We start from the raw sequence: 23,534 nt of genomic DNA on the forward strand, positions 1-23,534 counted from the left end.
GTTTTAATTAAGGGTTAATGGTTAACCTTCAGTTAGCTCTAACTTCAAATATAGACGAAATTTTTCTTACTAACCAGAATACTAACCAGAATGTTTTTACAATTTTCTTTCACTTAGGAACGCGTTACCAGTCGCTGGATCGCGGTGGCTTGGTTGATCCACACGATCGTGAGTTTATACCAATACGCGAGCCACGCGATCGCTCACGTGATAGGTCTCTCGAGAGGGGATTGTATTTGGAGGACGAGTTGTATGGACGTTCGGCGAGACAAAGTCCTAATCCTATAGGTAAGTACTTGAAAGTGTGGCAGTCTCCCAACTTCTTCTAACGTGTAAACAATAGATGACGAAGACCTCCAAAGCTAGTCTCACAACTATATGTATATATAAATAATATATAAATATATATTAACAACGACGAATCTTTATGATTGCAATTATTTCAGGTTACCAAACGGGCTTACCAACATCGGATCGAGCGTATCTGGGCGATCTACAGCATCAGAATACAGATCTGCAGCGCGAATTAGGTCAACTTAAGCGTGAATTAGAACTGACAAATCAAAAATTGGGCAGTTCGATGCACAGCATAAAGACCTTTTGGTCGCCGGAGTTGAAGAAAGAGCGAGCGCTGCGTAAGGAAGAGAGCGCCAAATACAGTTTGATTAATGACCAGCTAAAGTTGCTGAGCACGGAAAATCAAGTAAGACACATTACTCTCAAATACTCATTATATTGTATATGGTATACTAATAGTAGTAGTTGTTGTATTTATAAGACTTAACAAGCCTTGCTTTGTCTCCTATGTGTCACTGATCTTGAACTTTTTGTCTTCTTAATTTTCTTTTTTCCTCAGAAACAAGCAATGTTGGTGCGTCAATTGGAGGAGGAGTTGCGCATGCGTATGCGACAGCCTAACATTGAAATGCAACAACAAATGGAGGCTTTGTACGCGGAGAATGATCATTTGCAGCGCGAGATCAGTATATTACGTGAGACAATTAAGGATCTTGAGTGTCGCGTGGAAACACAAAAGCAAACGCTCATTGCGCGCGATGAAAGTATCAAGAAATTATTAGAAATGTTGCAAACTAAGGGAATGGGTGAGTACCAAGTGCCTTGAATCTTATACTAGAAAGATTAATCATACCAAATATTTATAGTTAGATAGAAACGAGAAACCTAAGTTAGGTTAGATATCAAAACAGTTAGATGGTTTAAAACACTGTTACACAGAATTAATTTGTAATGTACTTTTTGTGTAAAAAAGAAAATTTATTTTTCAATGCAGTGGTATTTACATAGTCTGTTTAAATTCGTTGTTTAGGTTAAGTTAGGTGACGCACTTAGGCCCTTAGGAGGCCCATTGTGAACTACCGTGACTAAAGATCCCTTATACTATTATGTTCTCTCCATATTGTGGTCTAGATCACCAGATAGTTGCTATGATTTTTCTACACCAAGCCTTGCATTCGAATAGTAGATGTGCTATAGTCTATACTTCTTACACTTCTTGGTAGCTTCTACAGTAATCATTGTATGACATCCCCAGTCTGTTGGTGTATCTTTCACGAGAGTTCTTATGCCATTCCTTCTAAACTTCAATAATCGTCTTGTGTGGCTCTTATGCTATTCAGATCATGTTTGTTTGCTAGTTGAGGAAGTCAGTGATTGTTTCCACCTATATTCAGCTATATCTACAGCATATTTGTCGACATAATACTGCACGTGGCCTGAGGCATTTATATTTTCTCTTTATCTGAATATAATTGTAAGGTGGTGCCCAGTCTGGCTAGTTCACATGCTTCGCTGCTTCCAGAAATGTCAATGTGTCCTGCAAATCATTGTCACCAATAGCATAAGGCATTCGTTGGAATTCTGTGGTTTAAATAAATTCTGCATCCGGCGATTTTCTAAGAACTGCGCGTTCTTGAGGTTCCCAAAGAATATAAGTTTGAAATATTATACTTATTTCTCGAACTCAGAAAAGACAGAAAGAGAGTACAAGCTTTTAATCAGTATTGAGGAATGTTTTGTCAAGACATCTGAGAGATCCATCTGAACCAGAGTAGATCGTAAAAGTTCTTGCTCATAACAAACTTCCAATTGCCGCAATGATAGGAATCATTAGAGGACACTACCCAATGGACATAAAAGTGGTTTGGCTAAAACCCTGTCGGGTGCTAAATCAAAGTTGCATAGCGAAAGGCAAGATGGAAACACTGATGGGTTTCCTCGTGACCGTTTTCGCAAGGATCCATCTTTCAACCTTACACATCTCAAGGCACAGAATATGATATGAATAAAATAAGAAATAGGTTAGATGGAGAAGTGAGTGGCCGAAAAATTTCTAAGCAGTCTAGGGTATTATATCAACTTAAAACAACAACACACACACTCTCTTATTCTCTTTGAACATTTCAACCGATTTGCAGGTAAAGAGGAGGAGCGACAGATGTTCCAGCAAATGCAAGCCATGGCCCAAAAACAGGTAATTGCTGTTTAAGTTACTTTCTTCAAAATTATCAGCGAAACGTATATTCATAAAAATGTTATAAAAAATCGACAAATGCTTTTAGTAAAAGAAATACAAAACAAAGATTTAAATACGATCTAATGAAAATTTCGAATGATTCTAAAATAAGCACACATTGAGAAAAAAATGAATGTCGAACCAAAGGCTAGCAGACACAACAGGCGTCGTGAAACAGCTTTTGAATGCAAAGAAATCACAATAAAAAATCCTTTAAACTAGCCTTTTAAATATTGGTTCTTCAGTTGTGTCTCCCGAGAATTAGTTAAACGTTTTCATTTTTTTATTGAGCGGTGTTTGAATTCACAAATTGAAGAACTAAATAATCGTAATCGTAATAATAATAATAATAAATGTTTAACTTGGCTTTAAAATTATTAACGAACACACACACACAAATTCACAAAATGTTTTTCTTTTCGTCTTTGTTTCTGTTCGTGTGATGAAACTCGAACTTCTCGTTTATTCGTTAGTACTTTAGAAATTTGCTACGCAGTTCACTATATTTTTCTAATTACATGCTCTTTACTTATATAATATATACATATATACATATATGCAAATGCGCTGTTATTTAGTGTATAACAACAGCTATTTGTTGACAAATCTCATTATGCAATTCCTGCAACGCATCCAAAGTGAAGTGAATACATTTTTAACTCATGCTTCACTACTCATGCGATCATCATGTGCTCATCTACCATCAAAGAAACGTTGTTTTTGTTGGTATGAATATGCAAAGAAAAACTTATATTTACATCATTACAATTAAGTATTCTGCGCATACATAAGTAAATACACATTTTGTTGTTGTTTTTTTTAGAACACTTGCTTAGCAATCTACTCATCACATTATCATAATTATCAGTTTTTAACCTTCATTTTGTTTAGTATTACTTTCGTGTTTGTTGCTGCTTTAACTTGCATCTAAAAGTGTATTTAGCGCTTAACGAAAAGAAAAATACAAGAACAAAAAATTGAAATTTTTCCGAAAAGTATTACACGCTTAACCCACTAGCGCACATACATACATACTTGGTAGCGTTATATGTGTGCAATAGTTTGTGAACCCCTGCCCCCTCCCTTCGCTAGGTTGTTCAATAGCAAGTAATGAGCCAACAAACAAATAAATAAATATTTTCTACATGTGTGTGTATTGATAGTAGAAAAATTTTAATTTCTCTAAAATCCCTAGCTCCGAGTAGTCATCTAGTACTCGCCGTTGCATAAACTCACACACTGCCATACACGTACACAGAAGTAGGTCTATAGTTTACCTTTGGCGCTGCAATGCGCAGTGAACTGTTCCACTTTCTATATAAAAGCACACAACAACAACAATAACACACACAATCTCACATATTTGCTTTTTCGTGTTTGTTGTACCTCTTCTTAGTATATTCGTTCCTTATTAACAGTTTCTTAACGCACACACACATACACATACAGAAACTCTTGTTTGCAATATATTTTTCATTTCAAATTATTACGTTTTCCTTTTTGTTATCGCTGGTTATCGCTGACGCTACATGATTACTTCGTGCGTTTTTGCCGTTTTTTTTTTTGTTTTTGCTCTGTTTCAATCAACTTTCTCTTCAAGTATCTAACTACTAGATTTCCCTTGTACAAGTTCCACAAGTTCTGTGTTCATCTGCATAACAACACAATTCAATTTGATAGATTTCCTTGTCCGTGTATCCTCAGCGTCATACTCGTCCGCTATCACTGAAAGGCGAAAAGCAAAAACAACAAAGCAGTTAAGTAATACGGTTTCGCAAACAACCAAAGCATCTTTATCTATGTTTGTAGTTTTACCGTTGCATCCATATGCATTTAAAGTGAGTGAAGCGCATCTCTTGCATTCCCTGCGCCTGATTCCAGAATCCTTGATAGTTGTGACTACAGCGAAACCTTATTCTCTATATGTACTTTTGCTCAAAAAGGCTCGTATAAGCGTACATACATACGAACAAATATACATATTCATAAGACAACAGTCCTCCGTCTTCCCATTACTTTTTAGCCTGTTTTGTAACAGTTATCGTTATTGTTATTACTGTGTTGCTTATTGCATCGTTTCGCACTCTCTGTTGCATTCTTTGCCGAGTTTTTAGTTGTCCTTTATTATTTTTTCTTCACTTTTCCCTCACTTTTTAAATTCAACGCTTTTTGTTTAAATTTTCGCTCGATTCTTACGGTTTCTTTGCTTTTTAATATCTCCTTCGCCATATAATCTCACTTATTATGCATATACCCCCTCAGTAGTAGTTGTTGTTGTTTGGTTTTTATCCGTGTTTCTATTTATAACAGCTTGGTTTATTGCACGGCATTTCCACGTGGATTAAAATATATTTGAAGAATATGGAAATTTCTAATTTATTCTTGCTAGAATTGGAGTATTAACAAATTTCCCGTGATGAAGGAAGAGCTTTGTGTGGTTTATAACGGTTTTAGTAGAGAAACAAGAAGCTCCTTGAGGATATTTAATATTTTTTGTTAATTCCAGAAAGACCACATATAAAGCATAAATGTGTACACCTGATTTCAACGATAAGTCATGTTGAGTACTGTTACTCGAGTGTGTCGTCTAAGCGATATTTATTCCAGATATGTAGAAGTTCTGTGTTGCTTGCTCTTGTTGGGTTGAGATATGAATAATGTCTACAAAATGTTACTTCTAATTAGTTCCAAATTTGACGAAATAAAAGTTGATTAAACAAGTTTCATATAAATAAGTATCTAAAGAGTTATTTTAGGTTAGTCACATCTTTGAAACGTGCAATAAATAAAATAGAGTATTCTTCTTTCTTACTGGCATAGACCCCGCTTAGGCGGTTATTGCCGAGTAATCAACAGCGCGCATTCGCTGGAGTGTTTTCGTTCATTCGGACAATATGACCCAGCCAGCGTAGCCGCTATCTTTTTATTCGCTATGTCAATGTCGTCGTATAACTCATACAGGATATCGTTCCATCGTCAGCGGTATTCGCCGTTGCCAATTAATATTATGTTCATTGCCGCCGCATTTGAAATGCTTGACCTGCACTACCGCATTGTTGTTCTTCAAGCGTTTACTTTGCAAATTTCTTCATGGTCGGGCAATGGAACATCTCTTTCATCGACAATGATTGGGTAATTTGGTTCGCCATCTTCTGATTTTGAACTTAAAGACCCTCTACAAATTCAGTATACTCTGGGCTAAATCGCTAGATCAACTTTGGGAGTTCTACAAGAGTATGCTCCGGTCTTGAGATCTTCTGCTGGTCGCCGCATCTTTTCAACTCCTCTTCAACTCTCGGTATCTTTCCGATCCCACATGTGTTGTGGTCGATCGCAACATAGTAGGTAGGCAGTCTGTTTTCCCTGCGAGACGACACTCCTCATCATACCAGCCGGATTCAATAGCCAAATTTCAAAAAAAGTATTCGCTTTGGTGCGCTGACCCTGAGATGCCTAATTTATCCTTTCTCTATATATGCCAATCAATTTATTTATTGTTCTCCATCAAAACATTATCTCAAAAACAAAAACAATAAAACTGAAATCGTAAGAGAGAGCCTCCTTGTTTTTATAAACAACGGGTATCATATATGTTTTATATAAAAAGTTTCAGTGTCTCTTTGGGATTCCAAGTTTTGGACGGATTCTCAGCACGAATCTTATAGTTTTTAGGAGTAATACCAAGTGGATTTTCGTCCAATCATACCTTATAAATGAATCTCTTTTATTACAAAAGTCATGCTGCACTTTTGACTTTGCAAATCTATCCTTAGGAAGCTATTAGAGCGAAGGTAAGCGCAGCAAGTCTCAGTTTGTCAGCAAGTCAGAGTGGGAATAGATTGATTTCTTATTGCATTAAATATTGCACTTTATTGTTTTATTTATCATGTGGCAGCACAATAGTAGGTAAATTTAATTTACTCAAGTATACAAGTTGAGATGTGACGTGACGTGTGTGTTGGTTAGTGCATAACCATTCATGGACGCTCTGCCTAAGCAAGCGACGCACTTTGACATGAGTTAAGGGGATTGCGTACTCATATCCCGTTGCTTTTCGTGATGACTGTCAGCTGGACACACTTGCTGCTGAGTGAAGAGCAGCGGCACACCGAGTGTGGCAGGAAAATATGATAGCCAAAAACAACCGAAGAAAATGAAAACCCCTAAAAATGAGGTCACTAATAATTGCTTGGTAATAGAATATAGCTTTATGCAGCGGCGGATTTATTGCCCTCGCGGCTATAATGTCGGTATGAGATTGTGTAAAAGCGAGTAGCCTGTAATTGCATTTTACGAACAAGCAACAACAACTGTAAGAAAAGTGCGAGTACTGGGCACCAGCTTCTTTGGCGACTACTTTATAGGTTGTCTTAAACTTCGTTGCAACAATGCAGTTTGGAGAATTATTGCCAATAAGGCGTTGCTCGTTAAGGCTCACCAGCTGCGTGTAACAATTTTATCTGCTTTGTTGCCCCTCCTGTTGCGTGTTAGACACGATGCTCGCACATAACCAAGAGTGTGTCTTAATAAAATTCCTTTTAAGGCGCAGCGTGTGGACTCACGCGTCGCGCCGTACTTAATGTCCTCGACGACACATCACATCTTACCATACATACATACATTTTTATGTACATACTATATAAACTTTTCCGTTAATTTTGTTGCCCGCTTCCCAGTCTCTCTTCCACTTGCACTTCAACCCTTTGTCCGAGCGCTCGTACAGTCTGTGAGTTGTGAAATAATCCAATTCGCATGCAAAACCGTTGTTTTGGCTTTCTAAGGTGGCGCCAAGTCGCGCACTGCGTACCGTTTCCTTTTTCGCCACATCAAAGTGTTTTGTGTGTCGCTAAACCATCACGGAACCAATAATTCCACACGCAGTGGCATTTCGTGTACTCAATGAAAGGGAATAGTGAAGTAATAAAATTCGGTTAAAAAAAAAATTGAGGCACTAAAATCAGTCAAGCGATTCACTATATACATACATATTTGTACATACGTATTTGTGTGTATGATGTATTGGGATATGTTCATGCCTTGGTTTGTCGAAGGACTTTCGCGCAGCCAATGCAACCGAGATACCCATGAAAAATTAGACGATTTTCGTGGATTTTTTAAAGAAAGCACTCGATCAAATGTTTCGAAGTTTTTTGGACATAATAAGGTATATTTTCAGCTATATTTTAAGATTTTTTCTTTCACAAATATTGAAAATTAATGGAGTTATGTGATGTCTTGGGAGGTGCCAAAAAAAAGTTCCCCAACTGCTTACATGATTCCGGCCGAATGAGTAGCTGAAACAAAAGAAATCAAAAAGGTCGTTAAAGTTGAAAGTATTTCCTATACAATGACCTATAATTTTTTTTAAAATTAAATTAGTTAAAATTAATTTCAAACATTCATTGTATAGTAAATATATTCAAGAGTATTTACTTTTAATTCGATTCTAGTCGATCGGTCAATTTCTCGTGTAGTTATGATGTCAGCAATTTTGAAAAATGTCGTTTCGAGAAATACGCGTTTAAAGTTTCGACTATAAAGGCTTATTCCTGCGAGCGGTCGCTCTTTAGAACGCTGCCATTCAAAAACTATTCAAGATACAAGATATTTTTGAAAGTATAAACTATCGAATTAGCAAAAAATAAAAAAAAAATGATTTTTTGAAAATGTCACACTGGTATAGCCCCTTAAGGGATTAAAGCGCTTAGCAACGATTATTCCTGAAAACAAATTTTAATTGTATATACTAAATATGGATGAAAGGTTTAATCAATTGAAAAGGAACAAATATTAAAGACACTTTCAAGAGATCTGCTTAAACTTTCATGCTATTTGCAGTCGCTTTTAAGCAGGTCTGTTACACTTATCCGTTGATTCCAATTTTCGATGTCTCGTTCGAGTATTTCGTTCGATTATTGCTCCAAGGCTTAAACCGAAGCGGTGTTGTCCGTATAGATTTAGACTTTACATATTCCCAAAGGAAAAAGTCTAACGGTGGGATATCAGATCAGATCTTGGTGTCCAATTGACCTTAAAACGAGAAATTAACTGCTCATCGAAGTGTTCTCTCAATAAATTCATTGATTGATGCGATGTGTAGGAAGTCTCGCCGTCTTGCTGAAACCCAATGAAAAATTTAATTTCAGGCGTCAAATAGGTGGTTATCATGACGCAACAACGGTTGTTGTTGTCGCCATTGACGATTACGTTTTTGAAGAAATATGGACCGATTATTGAAGAAATATGGACCGATGATTTAATCACAAACATCATCAAATCGTTGTTTTTTCTGTATGAAATGGCAGCTCTTCAATCTCTTCAGGTTGCTCTTCGTCCCAACTGCAAAAATTTTCCTTGTTTACGTCATCGCCGCTGAACAGAACTTGACTCGTTGTTGCTTGGAAAGGTTGAGCGGCTTCATTTTTCGCACAAGCTGTATTTTGTACGCTACTTACTAAATACAAACATATCCGATACCATATTATAAACTCAGAGGTTTCGATTAGAAGTGGATGACGATGGGTCAACGAAAGTATGAAAAATTTCCGAATATTGTTTTACTCTGAAGTACACTGGTTTGTTGGTCGACTTTTGCGCCTCTTCACTAAATCCAGTTCCCATTTCACACTAAGGAAACATAGAAAACCAAAGTTGCAATTGTAATTACGCATATTTTGTTTGATTGTAATCGTGATTAAGCGCCTTACAAATTTGCCACTTTATTGTTGCCTCCGTTGCCAATTACCCAGCGCTCTTTGCACGCACTCTCATCCCAGCACATCCGCTAGATTTCTAGCTGAACATTTCTAATACAAAGCAAAATTAAGCAAGTCTGCCCAGGCGATACTACGCTTAGTCATGGCACCACCTTTGAACCTCCGGCGCAAAGGAAACAAGAAAGTGTAAGTGCTTTACTTCTTCTGTCTATATTTAATTTAATTTGCGCATAAAACATTGTTCAAAATTTCTAATGCTGCGCCTGTAGAAACGGAGCACAGACGAGACCAACGTCTGCCTGAGCCTATTTGGCGCTACTTAACGACCCACAAAACGCAGAGTAGCGCCTACTCTGCACATAAATAATTGCGCATAACCATAAATGTATAACTTATAATTTGTGCCAAATGCGAAAAAGTGTGTATATTTTATTTGCTGCTGTTGCGGAATGTGCGAGTAGAATGTGTGCGCCAACAAAGTGTCCAAGAGCATGCCAGGCTTGTTGGCACCAAGCTAGCCGAGCCACCACGCTGTAATAGCCATTGAGGCGCACGCGCCCCGCCTCTACTATCCACAAGTAAACACAATAACGCAAAAGTCTTGTACTTTACGTGGTATGGTATCGCACCGCACAGCCCGCCTTGCCTCTGGCATTCGCACGCAGCCTTAGTCCCCGCTGCTCACTTCAAACTTCGAGCGAATACTGAGCAGTCGCAGTCAAGCATATCAAACTTTCACCCACAATGCGTCCTCCACAATTTGATAGCACACACACACACACGCACCCATCGATGTGGATGTACAATTTAACATGTCCTTGAATCCATTGCGGCACACAATGCGCGAATTATACGCACAGCTTGGCGTACGCTTTCTATTGTTCTTGGGCAACGTGGTGAGGGATGCGGCGTGGCGCGCGTGTGAACGGATATAACTAAATGGCACGAAAACGGCAGTGACGGTGGCGCGGTTGAGCGCGGTCTTGGCGGCGGCAGCGGGGATTAAAGCGAGCACAATAATAATATAAAATTGTTGCAAAGCTCTTGTTGTTATTGTTGCTATTGGTGTTGGCATTTTAGTGTGGTGCTGTCGCTGCTTTTGGCACTATTTTCGGTGATTTTTGCCGTCGTCCGCCCAAACTGAGCATCGCTTTGTGTTAATGTTGATGTCGATTCTCATTTCTCACGCTATTTGTTGTTATTATTACATTAGTTGTTCTTTTTGTGCCAAATACATACATGTAGTACATTTTCTATTTTCAATCTGTTTCGTTGTGCATATACGCAGCCTTACGCTGTCAGTCAGCAAATTGCGAAAATACAAATGTGTCGTTTTGTCGCTCATACGCCTTGACAAACACCCATTCGCGATTGTGTAGTTTGTGTGGTTGGCCTGGTTGGTTGCGCATACGCCATGTACGCTCATCTTATGTACCACTTAATTTGTACATATTTTTAGTTTTAATTATTACTATGTCACTCGTAATTTTGCTTGGCTTAAGTAATGTTTACGTTTAATGCTCGTTTGTAGAATTAAAAATAAATTTGAGTCAGTTGTTTAGGAAAAGAGACCCAGAATTATTGTGATCAACTAAAATATTTTAATCAATATATTAGAATTAAGTCAATGGCTGTGGATATTGTGAATATATGTGAATATATTTTTCTGCCAGAAGCGCAAGTTGTGTGTTTTCGTTTAACCTTCAAATAACGAAGAACCGAAGAACATCAGTAATGATTACATAGCGATATCAATGTTGTGTTCATATTTATAGCAAGGGATGCCAATTAATTAATTTCAACTAATTTCAAGGTATTAATCGATTAATTGTCTCTTACGATTATTTTTGTTTTTAATGTTAAAATAATGAAATTACTTAATTTCAAATTATTTTATTGATCAAAACCGTATATAAAATAATTAATTTAAAATTTTTGTGTCAAGTAACATTGTAAAAAAAAGTAAAGTAAAATTTAAAAGCTTCTTGGTTGTTTTCATTCATTTCTTTAAATGCCTCGGAAAGATTTTGTTTCTAGTCTAAAACTAGGCAAGTCAAATAAAAACTTATCTCGTCTTGAGGAAATATAACATTAGCAGGCATTCGTCTTTTGAAGAAGCAAAGCTGTTATTCTTATTATTATAGCAACATCCAACATTGGTCAGACTGGCTCCCATTCTAATGCACTATATGCGAAAATAGGTCTCTCCTCTTTATACAGGTGTTTACTCTAAAATAGTTTTAAAGATAAAAACAAACAGTTAATTTTCCGAATTGCATTTCAAATCTCCTCTCACGAGCCATATATTTACTTCCATTGGTTACTAAGTTGGTTTCGCCCAAGAGTAGCTGACGTCTCTATAGATGAAGTTTGAAATTTAGAGAATCTAAAGTACAATAAAGTAAAATCTCATCTCAACTCGTGCTAGTGAACTAAAATCCAGTTGTCTAAATAGGCTATCGAAGGAATATATTTTTCGATCTTGCACCTTTTAATAAATTTCTTAAAAATTTTCAAAAACATGAAGAAGTGCGTATTAAGCTAAGATATCTTTTGTGATCCTAATCGTGGAAAATTTTTTCCGAAATTTTCGTTTCGCGTTTCAAAATATGTGTTTCGGGGAGGATAAAGGCACACATGATATCGTCAGTCGGTTACAATAAAATATTAACCATAGCCCTAAAAGTTATAAAAAAATGAACTAAGAACTGATAAAATTTAAATATTAATTATTTATTTCATACTTATATTTTTTATTCGAAATCGAAATTACAACCCTCCAAAACCACCTTCTATGCCACTAAATAAATTATAAAAACCGTAAAAGATATAATCCAACTTACCATTATATTATTTAATGAGTCCCTTTGCTATATATTACACAATCTACAACAACAAGTCATTTGCTTAGCACTCAAAAAATTTCCCACAATTCCACGTAGTCAATAGAAAAGGTCAGAATAACTTACTTAACTAGATAATGCAAAAATATTCATAACAAATTAATTTTCATTTATATCTAACCGTCGTCTGACCCTCGACGAACCAGGTTGATTTGGAAAAGGAGATTAAGAAATTCGCCAATGAAGAGAAGGGGGTAAGTGCGCTGACGCTATACAAAATAATAATGTAAGCAAAACGAAAACAAATTGAATGAAACGCAGTCAACCAGTAAGCTTGAACGAAAACAAAAAAGCAATACAAGAAAGGATTTACAGGGCTAAAACAAAAACAGAAATGAAAACAATTCCAACACGCTTAATTAACGTCAATTGTGTGCTATGTGATTAGTGTTGGCGCAAATTGTCGGGTCCTTGAGCATTGGTAACTTGTTAACGCTCGGCAATAAGTACGTTTTGTAAATAGCTTGTTTCACAGTTCGCTTTTAGCCGCTTTGGAATGCGCCGCTGTATGTGTGTATGTGGTTGTGTGTGATCATTTCACGCCCATTAACAATTTCATAAATAACAAGGCCTTGCCGTGAGCAATTGCGCCCATACCAACACACACATAAATATATACAATATTAGACATATACAAAATGAACAAGTGAGGCCTACATATAATGGTAGGATAGTCCATTTGCTGGAAATATTTATGACAGTGAAGAGTGCTGTTTGTTGTAGAAGTGAAAACACTAATGCAGGTAGGCAGTCAATTAATTAGATTTAAATGGCTCCGTTCATTCATGCACTCACACTCACCATTGCATACATACAGGCGCACACACCGCTTGTCAGCGTTTGTTTGGCACAATTTATGTACTTTCATATGTGTGTGTGTGTCTTTTGTAGGTCAAAATTAATAATGAATGAGTTCAGGTTTCAAAACAACAAATCACAAATCATATTAAACCCCGCCAGCTCCAACGCCCCCTAGACCTCGTCATAGCAAACATCAATTGCTCGCCTCACAAATACACACCAATATAAACTAAGCACAACAACAAACTCAGCCAGTGCACTTGGTTGTGTGTGCCTTTTCGTGTTGCAGCCATTTCGATTTAAGTTCGCACTGTAAATAAAAGTAGTGACAAAGTTGAAAAGAAAAATAATTTAGCTCCATTTAACTTGAACTTTTTGCCAACATGCAATTGTCGGCGCACCTTCAATCCACCAAACCGACCGAACGTTTGTTGCAGGCAGTCGGGGTGCTTTGAGTTGGCTGCCGCTGCGCGCCTATTGGTGGGCAACAGTGTGGTGGTTGGATGTGTGTCAGCCGGTGGGATTACAAAACCGAAAATAAATTGAATTTACAATTCATACACAAAGCAAACAAATTGCTTTACTTTGTCAACACATAAAGTGCGCCGTCATTCGCACAGTTGCCATTTCATACACAAACACTATCACATATATGTATATATATATTGGCATATGTGTATATTCAGAAACCATATGTTTGAATGCATTAACAGCCAGCAGCGAAGTGCCTTATGTTAGGGGCGGTCTATCGCAAAGTGGTACAAAATTAGGCATATTTACAATGACGAGACTGCTATGTGCGACCTTGCCCACGACTACAACCACATGTGTATAGTATACCCGAAGGCATATGTGCATATGCCGTTATATACTCTCGCAACATGCTGCAAAGAGAGTAATATAGTTCACATCCCGGTTGTATATAACTTCCAATACTAAAGATATAGAGTTATACATACCACAGTGATCAGGGTGACGAGTGGAGCTCAAATCCGGATGTCTGTCTGTCCATCCGTCCGTCCATCTGTGCAAGCTGTAACTTGAGTAAAAATTAAGGTACATTGATAAAATTTGGTACACGTGTATCTTGGCACCATTGGAAGGTTGTTTCGAAGATGGGTGAAATATGCCACGCCCACAAAATGGCGAAAACCGAAAACACATAAATTGCCATAACTAAGCCATAAATAAAGCTATGAAAGTAAAATTTGGTGGGATAAAGGGGCATATTTGGGGAAGTAGGCGTGACCCCGCCCCTACTTAGTTTTTTGTACATATCTCGTAAACTACTAAAGCTATATCAACCCAGGTCTAGACTAGTTTCTTTTAGGTACTACCTTATACAGTCCAAAAAACGACGAAATCGGATTATAGGTTTTCAAAGCCCAATATATCGAACATGAGGATCTCAGTGCTTCTAATCTCACTGCTTTCTTACCAAAAATATATGTAAGTCTCTCAGATATATTGAAGACATTTATAGGGAATTTTTCTTCTAATAATAATTCTCCGTGCCAAAAATGGGTGAAATCGGGGTTATATTAATAAAATTAAAAAAGATAAATTGCGAAAGTATAATATGTTCGGGTGTAACGAACTTAGCCCTTCCTTACTTGTTGAATTTATTTTTGTTAACCTGTTAATTAAATAAACCGATAGTGTAAAACTATGAAGCTTTCATTGAATATAAACATAAAAAACATTTAAAAGCTCAGAGAGTGGTCCAATTTTTGAAGGGCCCAGACAATGTTCATCCTTGTATTTAGTAATGATTTGATATAAAAAAGCATGACACTTTGGTGTACTTCAGATTACTACCTTGGTGGAAATTTCAATATATTCGATATGTGTTATATTTACATCTCTTCCAACTTTGTACTTCTGCCTAATTAATAGTACTATTTGACATAGAAAATGTTGGATTGAAAAATGCCCTTGTCGCAAAATAAAAGTAAATTTTTATTTAATTGAATCAAAGATGGCGGATCACCAAATGTTATTTATGTTCATAAGAAACCAAAAAAATTCACAAAATCTTTAGCGGAGAACCAGGCTCAATATTAATAATAATAATCAATAATGTCCCATGGGATCCTTGAGTGATGGAAACCGCTTGAAAGGCTTCACTTGCAAAAAAACTGTTAAGCGTTCAAAGAGCGGCTCTCATAAGTAAATAAGTGCTTCGGACCACATCGACGTTGGAACTTAATTTTTTACTGTATATAGCATCCGTGGACATAGCCGGAAGTTGTATGGCCGCGTAGGATAATGGCAAGACTAGCTTTAAGCTCACTGACCACGAGTTCGAGAAATTCACAATAAGGCTGATTATTTTTTAAAGACAGCACCCATTGTATACGATTAGAAATATATTCACAAAATAAAAAAATCAAGTTTAATGAGAATCACTTTTCTCCACTTTCATTTCCTTCTCCGCTGAGTACAATAAACTATCTTTGATTTGTTTCGGTTACTTCCTCTTGACTACTAGAAGTGTTCCCCAGACCGGCTTTTTGAGTGGACCGGCTTTATCTAAACAATCGCAGGGAGTTATAGTCAGTACATTCGATAATTGTTCGTCGATATAATTTTTTCTAAAAACCTCTGGCAATGGTGGCATTATGTGGATTGCTATGAAAATCAAGGATTACTGAACCAGTTGATTAAAAGGAACGTATTAAATGCAAGCAAATGAGATGTTGATCTCATCTGGTATATAATTTACAGTTTTCTAATATTTCTCTAATGCTATAAATCTAATCGAAAACTATTTTATCTCTTCCGATACTATAGCCAATGTGCATTTGACATTCACAAAGTTATGAACTTTTCATAACTGGAATTCCCAAAAAAGCCGCAGTAAACTAGACATTGACATTAGAATTCATGCACAAAGTACAAAGTAGCCGAGTACACACAATTGTTATTAATAAAGTGTCGAGCTTATTCAACTCATTGGCAAGTGACACTCCACCGCAGGCGCAGCAGCTACAGCGGGGAGCAGAGTTAATGTGTGCTTTTATTTGTAGGATTTTAATCAGCACTTATGGCATTCTCCAAAGTCAACACAAGCGTCCATAAAATTACGTACACGCAGACGCACACGCACGCACTTATATAAACACATGTACGGAGTCGAGTTAACTGCAATTAAAGGTTCTAAAGTTTGTTATAAACTTCAGTTAACATTGAGGCATGCAACACTAGCAAAAAACCACAAAGCGCAGACAAGGCGGGGCTCAAATGCGTTGTGATATAGGAGTTTTCGAATGGGGAGGGAGCGAGGGGATTGGCTCATGTAAAATAATTACACGATCTGGCGCCAACATTGAAGTACACGCCACTCTGGCGACAATAAGCGCAGATGTGTGTGTGTGTGTTTGATGAGTGAAGTTGCAGGGGCACAGCGGTGGCCGCAGACTGCATCATAAAGCATTCATTTCAGTGGCAGTGAAGCTGCGAGTGCCTGCGTGTGCCACAAATGAAGGGAAGTAGAAAAAATTATGCAAACAAGCCTATAATTACACCAAGAAATGCTCACGTGGCATGGTGTCTGTGTGTGCGTGCGTTTGCTTGCGCCGCAAATTTTTTGAGCACGTCTAATTACATTGCAAGCCAAAGGCACAGACGCCCACAAATTCCTGCAGCAGCTGCCATAAGTGAGTGTCAGTAAAGTTGCTCATACGCCAGGTGGGACGCACGGCAGGCATCGCTCTTGCTTGGCGTACGCTGCAGTGTGTGACTGTGAGGTAGTGCTTTCTTCGACTTACAATTCACCGCAATTCTCATTTATTAAAAAATTGCGACGCTCGTAATTATGTCTACGCGCGCGTAAGTGTATGTGTGTGATGGTGGCGGCTTGCCTGCAGCGCGTTGTGAAGTTGTGTCGCTTGAAGTGCCTGGAATTGAAGTAAAATTTAAGCGTTACATACAAAGTGAATGAAGTTCAACTTGCCACATGCCACACGCCACATGCCACATGGCTTACGTCACATCAGTCGTGCATGCAACTAAAAGCAGACATTTCTTCGCACATTTATCCGCACCGAGTGTTCGCAATTTGCATAACAAAACGCTGAACACAATGCCTGTCTGCGTATGTTGCGCATGTGGAAGCGGCAGGGCCGCTAGTGCGAGCTGAGTGGCACAGCACAAATTGTGAAAAAACGACAAATAATAATGATTGCATTCGCTGCTACACGATTGTAGTGATGTGGCGGTTGAATAAAGCACCGCCAAACAATGTGCCACATTAGACACCACTCACTTGCAACATGCAACAAAAAAGCAGCCGGCGGCAGCAGCAATACAGTAAATTGCGCAAAAGTAATGGTAACTGTGAATAAACATGCAAATAAATGAAATGCAACAAACTCGTATAGCAAGCGGACACTCAACCACCTATGCAATCACCCACCTTCGATGGCAACAAGCAAGTCAACGCTAAAGCAACTTAAACAGAAAAGAGGTAGAAATGCAAACACTTGCCACATTTGCATACAACGAATAAATATATGTGTGTGGGTGTGTGTGAGCTCACCGACTTGGTTACGAAAGCGCCGAGGTGGACGCCAGGCGCTGGCAAGCAATTTAAATTTAAATGTCAAACTATTGATTTATCGACAGTCAGTTGCGTCTTCCTCACGTGCAGTGCGCCCGGGGATAAGCTCAACTACCGCTTGCAGTTGTCGAGTTCCGCCCTCAACCGCACACGCACACGCATAAGCACAAGAGCGCGCCCACCTTTACGCTTACAGATAACGTACGAATATATGCAGCTGCAATTACATGAAAGTACATTGTTCCTCGCTGCATTTACATAAGCGTTGCATACGCACACATACACTCGGCGCACGCTCATTTGCATAGCCACGGCACTTTGGCAGCGCGAATGATCTTTCAACGCCGCTTGCAGTAGCGCGAAATTAGTGTAACTCTTTCCGTGCACTGGCTGGGCGGCATGGCTCGCGCGCTGTAAATGCTTCTCTATAACGGTGAATCAAGGATATCGCGTTTGATGGCTCTATCAGGGCTGTGCAGTAAACTTTGCCAAACACTTACTCGTACTTGAAACGGCGAAAATTGGCGCTCATAAGTGGTAATCATCGCTCCGCTCGTTTGAAGCGCCGAGATTGCTTCCATAAGCATGCACTTAGCCATAAAAAGGTGCCGTAAACTTAATGATTTGAGTTGTTGAAATTGATTCGCCGGGAGTTAGCAATTAGCGTGAACATTTGCGTATGAAAGCGATTGAAAAGTTCCATGACAGTTATATCTGAAATTGTGCTGCAGGTGATAGTTGAGACACAAAGACAATTTATTTAAATGAAAAGAACTTAAAACTGGCGCTAAGTGATAGATATAATACATCTTTGCTTAGTGAATAGTTTTGAAAGGTAAGAAATAGTTATTGTGGTAAATATGGGATAATCTAACAAATATGACAATTTGGCTAATCTAAAATACAGGATGTTAGGGGGTTGGTTGAAATGAAAATTATTTAAAACAAAATTCATATCTTTTGCGGAGTGATACGCTTAAGAAGTAGAGTATCTTTTTGCTTCGTCTAGATACAATTTTATCATCATCCCTCCTAACACTTTTTTATGGCATGAACCCTTCTATAAAGCGTAGCTCATTTTATATAATTTACCTTTATTTCTCTAGACCAAAGGTGGATCCAAAGAAATTTGGAAAACAGTAAGACCCCGCTTAAGGTGTACGTTCTACAAAAGTAGACCGTTAGGCTATCTTAACATGTAAATAATGGAGTTACAGAAAAATATATAGACAATTGCTTAGGTATTGAGTTTAATAAGAATGATTTTTTTTTATTAAAATCAAAAATTTCGTTTAAAACAATATTAAGGACTTATTAACGTATATAGTTTGTTGTTAGTATAAAGGTAGTTAGTATCTACGTCATTTAGATTTTTCAGTCAATTATGTGATACTCGCCAATGTGATAATTATTAATCCTTATCAATTTAACGAGTATCAAGCGAATCCGGTGGATTTTTATAAAAACTGTCCGCTATATTTGTTTTTTTGGGGTTATGTTCTGAAACAGCGATCTTCAGGGGTTAAATGGACCTCTGATACGAATTCAGCGACTCCAAACACAATAGGTATACACAGTAAGACCGCTTGTCTAAAAGTTTGAACCCATCTCGAGTGCGTAAACACACTTGGTTTATCATTAAATTATCTTTTGACAATCAAATAAGACAACTCAAGTTAAAGCGACTTGTTAAAAACGTGATTTCAAAGAAATTCGCTACCGTTGCACTTCCTTAAATTGGCAGCCTCAAATTTGGCTCATCGTCTAAAGATGTGAGCGCATAAATGCGCTGTGGATATTCATAGCAACTTTAACTCATTAAACAAAATAAATAAATTTGTTTTTATGGTGCTTAGAAATATTGTTTTGGCACGCGCTTGCATGCGTCGGTTGTAGAATTGTCCAGCGGACCACACAAGTGAAATATAACACAACACACACTCACACTCACATATGAAAAAGTCGTAAACGTAAAATCAACGGTTTTATTTCTTGCCAAAGCAAACACAAACAACAAACGTGTGTACGAGAGCAAATGAGCACAAGGATAGCAGCGGTCAAAAAGCGAGAAAAAGCAAATTCCAAAACAAAAACAATGCCCAGCGAGTGCAGCAACAGTAACACAGTTAGGCGCACACACTCACGCAGCGACATTTTTCCACGCGTGAACGCATAGTGTCAAGTATACAAAGCGGACAAATCAATAAAGCCGAAATCCGAGCTACAAAGATGGGCTTACTGCTTGGTGCTTGCTGGTTGTTAGTTGTTGGCCTAAGCGTAGTATAAGCTTTTAAGCGCTTCGTGTTACTTCCTTCGCTGCTGGCACAAGAGAAAAGCTCAGCCGAATGTAGGAGAGCGCGCACACAAAAGAGGAAAGAGAGAGAGAGTGTCTAGTAGGGAGTAGGAGCGGCGGACTAAACTTGAGAGAGCCTCCATTGACGTAAAATTAAAGGAAACGAACGGTCAATGGGAAGAGCGTAAAGCACAGAAAGTATGCGAGAGAGCTTTTTTGCACTACCTACACACGAGCGTATATGCAGTGTATCAGCATTATTGGCGAATGCATTTCGCGGCGCAGTGCAATGACGTTAACTACGCTCCGAAAAGCTTTACTCCGAGCTGGTGCGGGCAGTTGTGTACGCAACGTTGAGGCTAAAAGACGCAAAACGGATATCAAAGCGATTACATCAAGGCGCAGTTCGGTCGACACGCTCCTCGCCTACACCATTAAATGCACACACACTCGCGCTTATATATATATACATATATATATATTTAAGTGAAATTTCAGTGATTTTGTGCAATAAAAATATAATCCGTTTTGGAGCGCGGTCCGGCAGACAGGCAGGCGGCCAACACGCAGTGACCGACTATAGAGACGCAGGGCACGCGCGCGCGGTTGCGGAGCGCGTTACGCGAATTAAGCAAACGGGAAAATTCATAGCTGCCTACGAGTTGTATTCGAGAAAAGCGAGCCAAGCGTGTGGGCAAATCGCTGCTGAAGAGCCTTGAACGAGTGGAGTTCGCACTGTACGCAAAACGGCATAAATCGAAAGTGAAAACGCCAAGCGTTAAATACTTTGCGGATTTCTAGCGCGTCGCCACTAGAGCACCGAAAACCCGAAAAAAATCGACGCGCCTCAATTAATTCGTTTTGCGTGAGTTAAAGTGGATTCGCCAGTTCGCTTACAATAGTCGGTGGCGGTCGCGGTCGTGCGCTTGTGTGTGTGCGTACGTGCGGAAAAAATCGAGTCCTTGAAAAGCGTCCCGTTCAATTACTGTGCCTTTTCACACATTTGCAAATTACAGTAATAGTAGAAAAGCTACTGCTACTACTGACCACACGCGCTGCCAACTCGCAAACGCAACGAAAAGCAATTTCCCACGCCAAATAAGTGTTGAATATAAAATAGAAAATAAGAAAAAATTATTCAAAGAAATACGCAAAATCTATGCTGGGCTGTTGAAATCGTAGAGGAAATGCATGTGAATTGTGTTTTCTTTTGTTTTAGTGACATAAAGTAAAATCGATAATTTCTAAAAAAAGCAGAGAAAATAAAAAAACAACAAAAAACACTGCGAAACGAAGCGAGACAAACGAGCCAAGAGGCTGGAAACGCAAATACAAAAACAACTCTGGCGACATCAACAGCTCCAACAACAATAAAAACAGCACAAAAAAACAAAAACAAGCACTGTGTGGCAACAATAACACGGCAATAACGGCGACAACGAAATCGGGAGAAATTCCAACTGAACCAGCAACAGCAGCAGAAATAAAGCAAACAGCAACAATAAGCTGGTATAGCGTTAGGGCAAAGGCGACTAAACGCGGCCACAGAGGGACGGACAGACTGCGAACGAGCAACAGCGGCAGTGCAGTGCGGCAGCGACCGTAGGGACGTTGCAGGGGGAGAAGAAGAGAGCCAACTAGGAAAATCTTGTAATTTGAACCATTGCGTTATTAAGTTGGCAAAATCTAGGAAGTGGCCGGAGAAAAATAAAAACAAATAAAAGCAAAGCAAAGCGACTAGCTGCTCAATCGCAAATATAAATCGACACACTTGCCACCTTAAACGTGTGTCTGTGTGTGTTGCAGCAAAAGTTGAAGTTATGGACAGTGGGAAATATTAGCGCCAAGCTATCAAATAACCCCGAACTACACTGAAACACAAAAGCAATACTTGCATAGCGCAGCACAACAACACAAAAAGCGCAAAGGAAAACAAAGCAAACAAAGAAAATCGCAGCTAAACAAGACAATAGGCGTATTAAATAACACACAACAATATATCAACGAAACGGCGAACAAACGTAGAGTAAGCGAAAAACATAGTAAAAGTGGGCGCTAGAGTAAGGCTTTGAGGCGACGTGCAACAAAAGTTGCGCATACGCCGTGTTGCACCCATTAACGTACTACTCCCAGTAGGCGCGTCTACTTAGGAGTAAGGAAAGGAGTAAAGGAAACCTAAAGGCGCATTAGAGGCTAGAAAGCGCGCCAAAAGCGACAACCAAAGCAAGTACCAGTGCTCACAAAGCCAAAAGTGTTACAAAATTGGCTTGCTGCTCACTCGAGCAGCACATTTACTGCCACTTCACTGCATTCGTGCCAACAACGATAGACTCACACACACACACATATACATATATACACGTATGTTTACGTAGCAATATTTGCCAGCTAAACTTATATAGAAGCTAGCACCAAAAGCAGGAATTGCTTTAGAAACGTTTAAGCTAAAAATAGGATAAGTGATCAACTTGCGCTCACCTTCCAACACTACACACCGAAAACACCAAAACCATAGTTTTGGTTATCGCCATCGTTAACAACCACTAACGAGCGTTTCACTAGCCAGCCACACGCTCTGCTCTGCTGCGGGGCGGGAAACGCAGAGAAACCTCTGCTAGGCATTTCACACACACACCGCACGTCTCCAGTTAACTTATGGACAATGCCTACGTCTACTATAAGGTAGTATTGAATGCAGCACAGTCGCAGGTGTACAGCGCAAGCGGCGACTGCGTCCATATAATACTGTTAACAAAAAAAAACAACAATAACAATTGCAATTTGCATTCATCAACAATTTATGATGTACAAGCAAGCGCAATTCATCTGCCATCGCTCATCTAACAAATTTTGCTCACGCATCGCATAGAAAGCATCAAACAGTCAAACAGTCAAAGAGTCAATCAATCAATTAACCACAAATGCAAGCACTTACAAAGGCATAACGCTTTAAAATTGAATATTATAACAATAATAATAATAACAGCAACAGTAACTGCAAGCCAACACCAATACCACTAAACAACAAAATCCACCACAACAACACTACCACTCTAATGAAACCCAAACATATATGTGTACATACTCGTACATATAATTATTGATAAACAGCAAAACAGCAAAACAGCATGCCAACACAACGCCAATAAATCAATAATGAGGGAAACGACAATATTTGCATGCCACATGCCACAATCTGAAAATGCTAGCAGAAAATGATTTTTTTCATATTTTTCCAGAGTTCATATGCCTATGCATAAGTCAGTTGTTAACTAACTTACTGCTATTTGCAAACAACAACATAAACATATACATTTATACATACTAATGCGTATGTAAACACCTCCTCATATATCGCAAATCACACAGAGGAAGAGGGTAGTCAGAAAATCGAATAATTAGTCTGCAGACACACACATACATACATACATTTTATGCCTGTGGGTTTCTTTCGCGCTCTAGTGAAAACTAGGCATAGCATTTCAAATTTATAATAAAGTGCATTTCACAAATACGGTATATTATATTTTGTCACAAATAAAAGAGTTCTGATTTTAGCTTCCTGTAGGAAATGCTCACCATTTAGATTTCACTCACATAACTCAATGTCAATTTTAGTGTCCTACACGCCTTCTTCAAAATACTCGTGAAAAACGAAATTAAATAATTTGTTGGTGTTTAATCCCGTAAAACTGTATAGATTTTTTAGACCTGTTCACCAAATTCC

At 38.5% G+C, this 23,534-nt stretch overlaps 1 protein-coding gene across 10 annotated transcripts in view; it reads left to right on the forward strand.

Moving 5' to 3' along the window:
* The window catches only part of LOC105216876 (trichohyalin), a 97,793-nt gene that overhangs the window by 22,537 nt on the left and 51,722 nt on the right, over nt 1–23,534 (forward strand). For all 10 annotated transcript variants that reach the window (XM_011191600.3, XM_054233059.1, XM_054233065.1 and 7 more), the window contains 4 exons: nt 118–288; nt 447–703; nt 857–1,103; nt 2,436–2,491. In XM_011191600.3, coding sequence (XP_011189902.1) covers nt 118–288; nt 447–703; nt 857–1,103; nt 2,436–2,491 — 731 coding nt within the window. The remainder of the gene's footprint in view (nt 1–117; nt 289–446; nt 704–856; nt 1,104–2,435; nt 2,492–23,534) is intronic.

The sequence above is a fragment of the Zeugodacus cucurbitae genome, chromosome 6, assembly GCF_028554725.1.
Source record: "Zeugodacus cucurbitae isolate PBARC_wt_2022May chromosome 6, idZeuCucr1.2, whole genome shotgun sequence".
NCBI lineage: Eukaryota > Metazoa > Arthropoda > Insecta > Diptera > Tephritidae > Zeugodacus > Zeugodacus cucurbitae.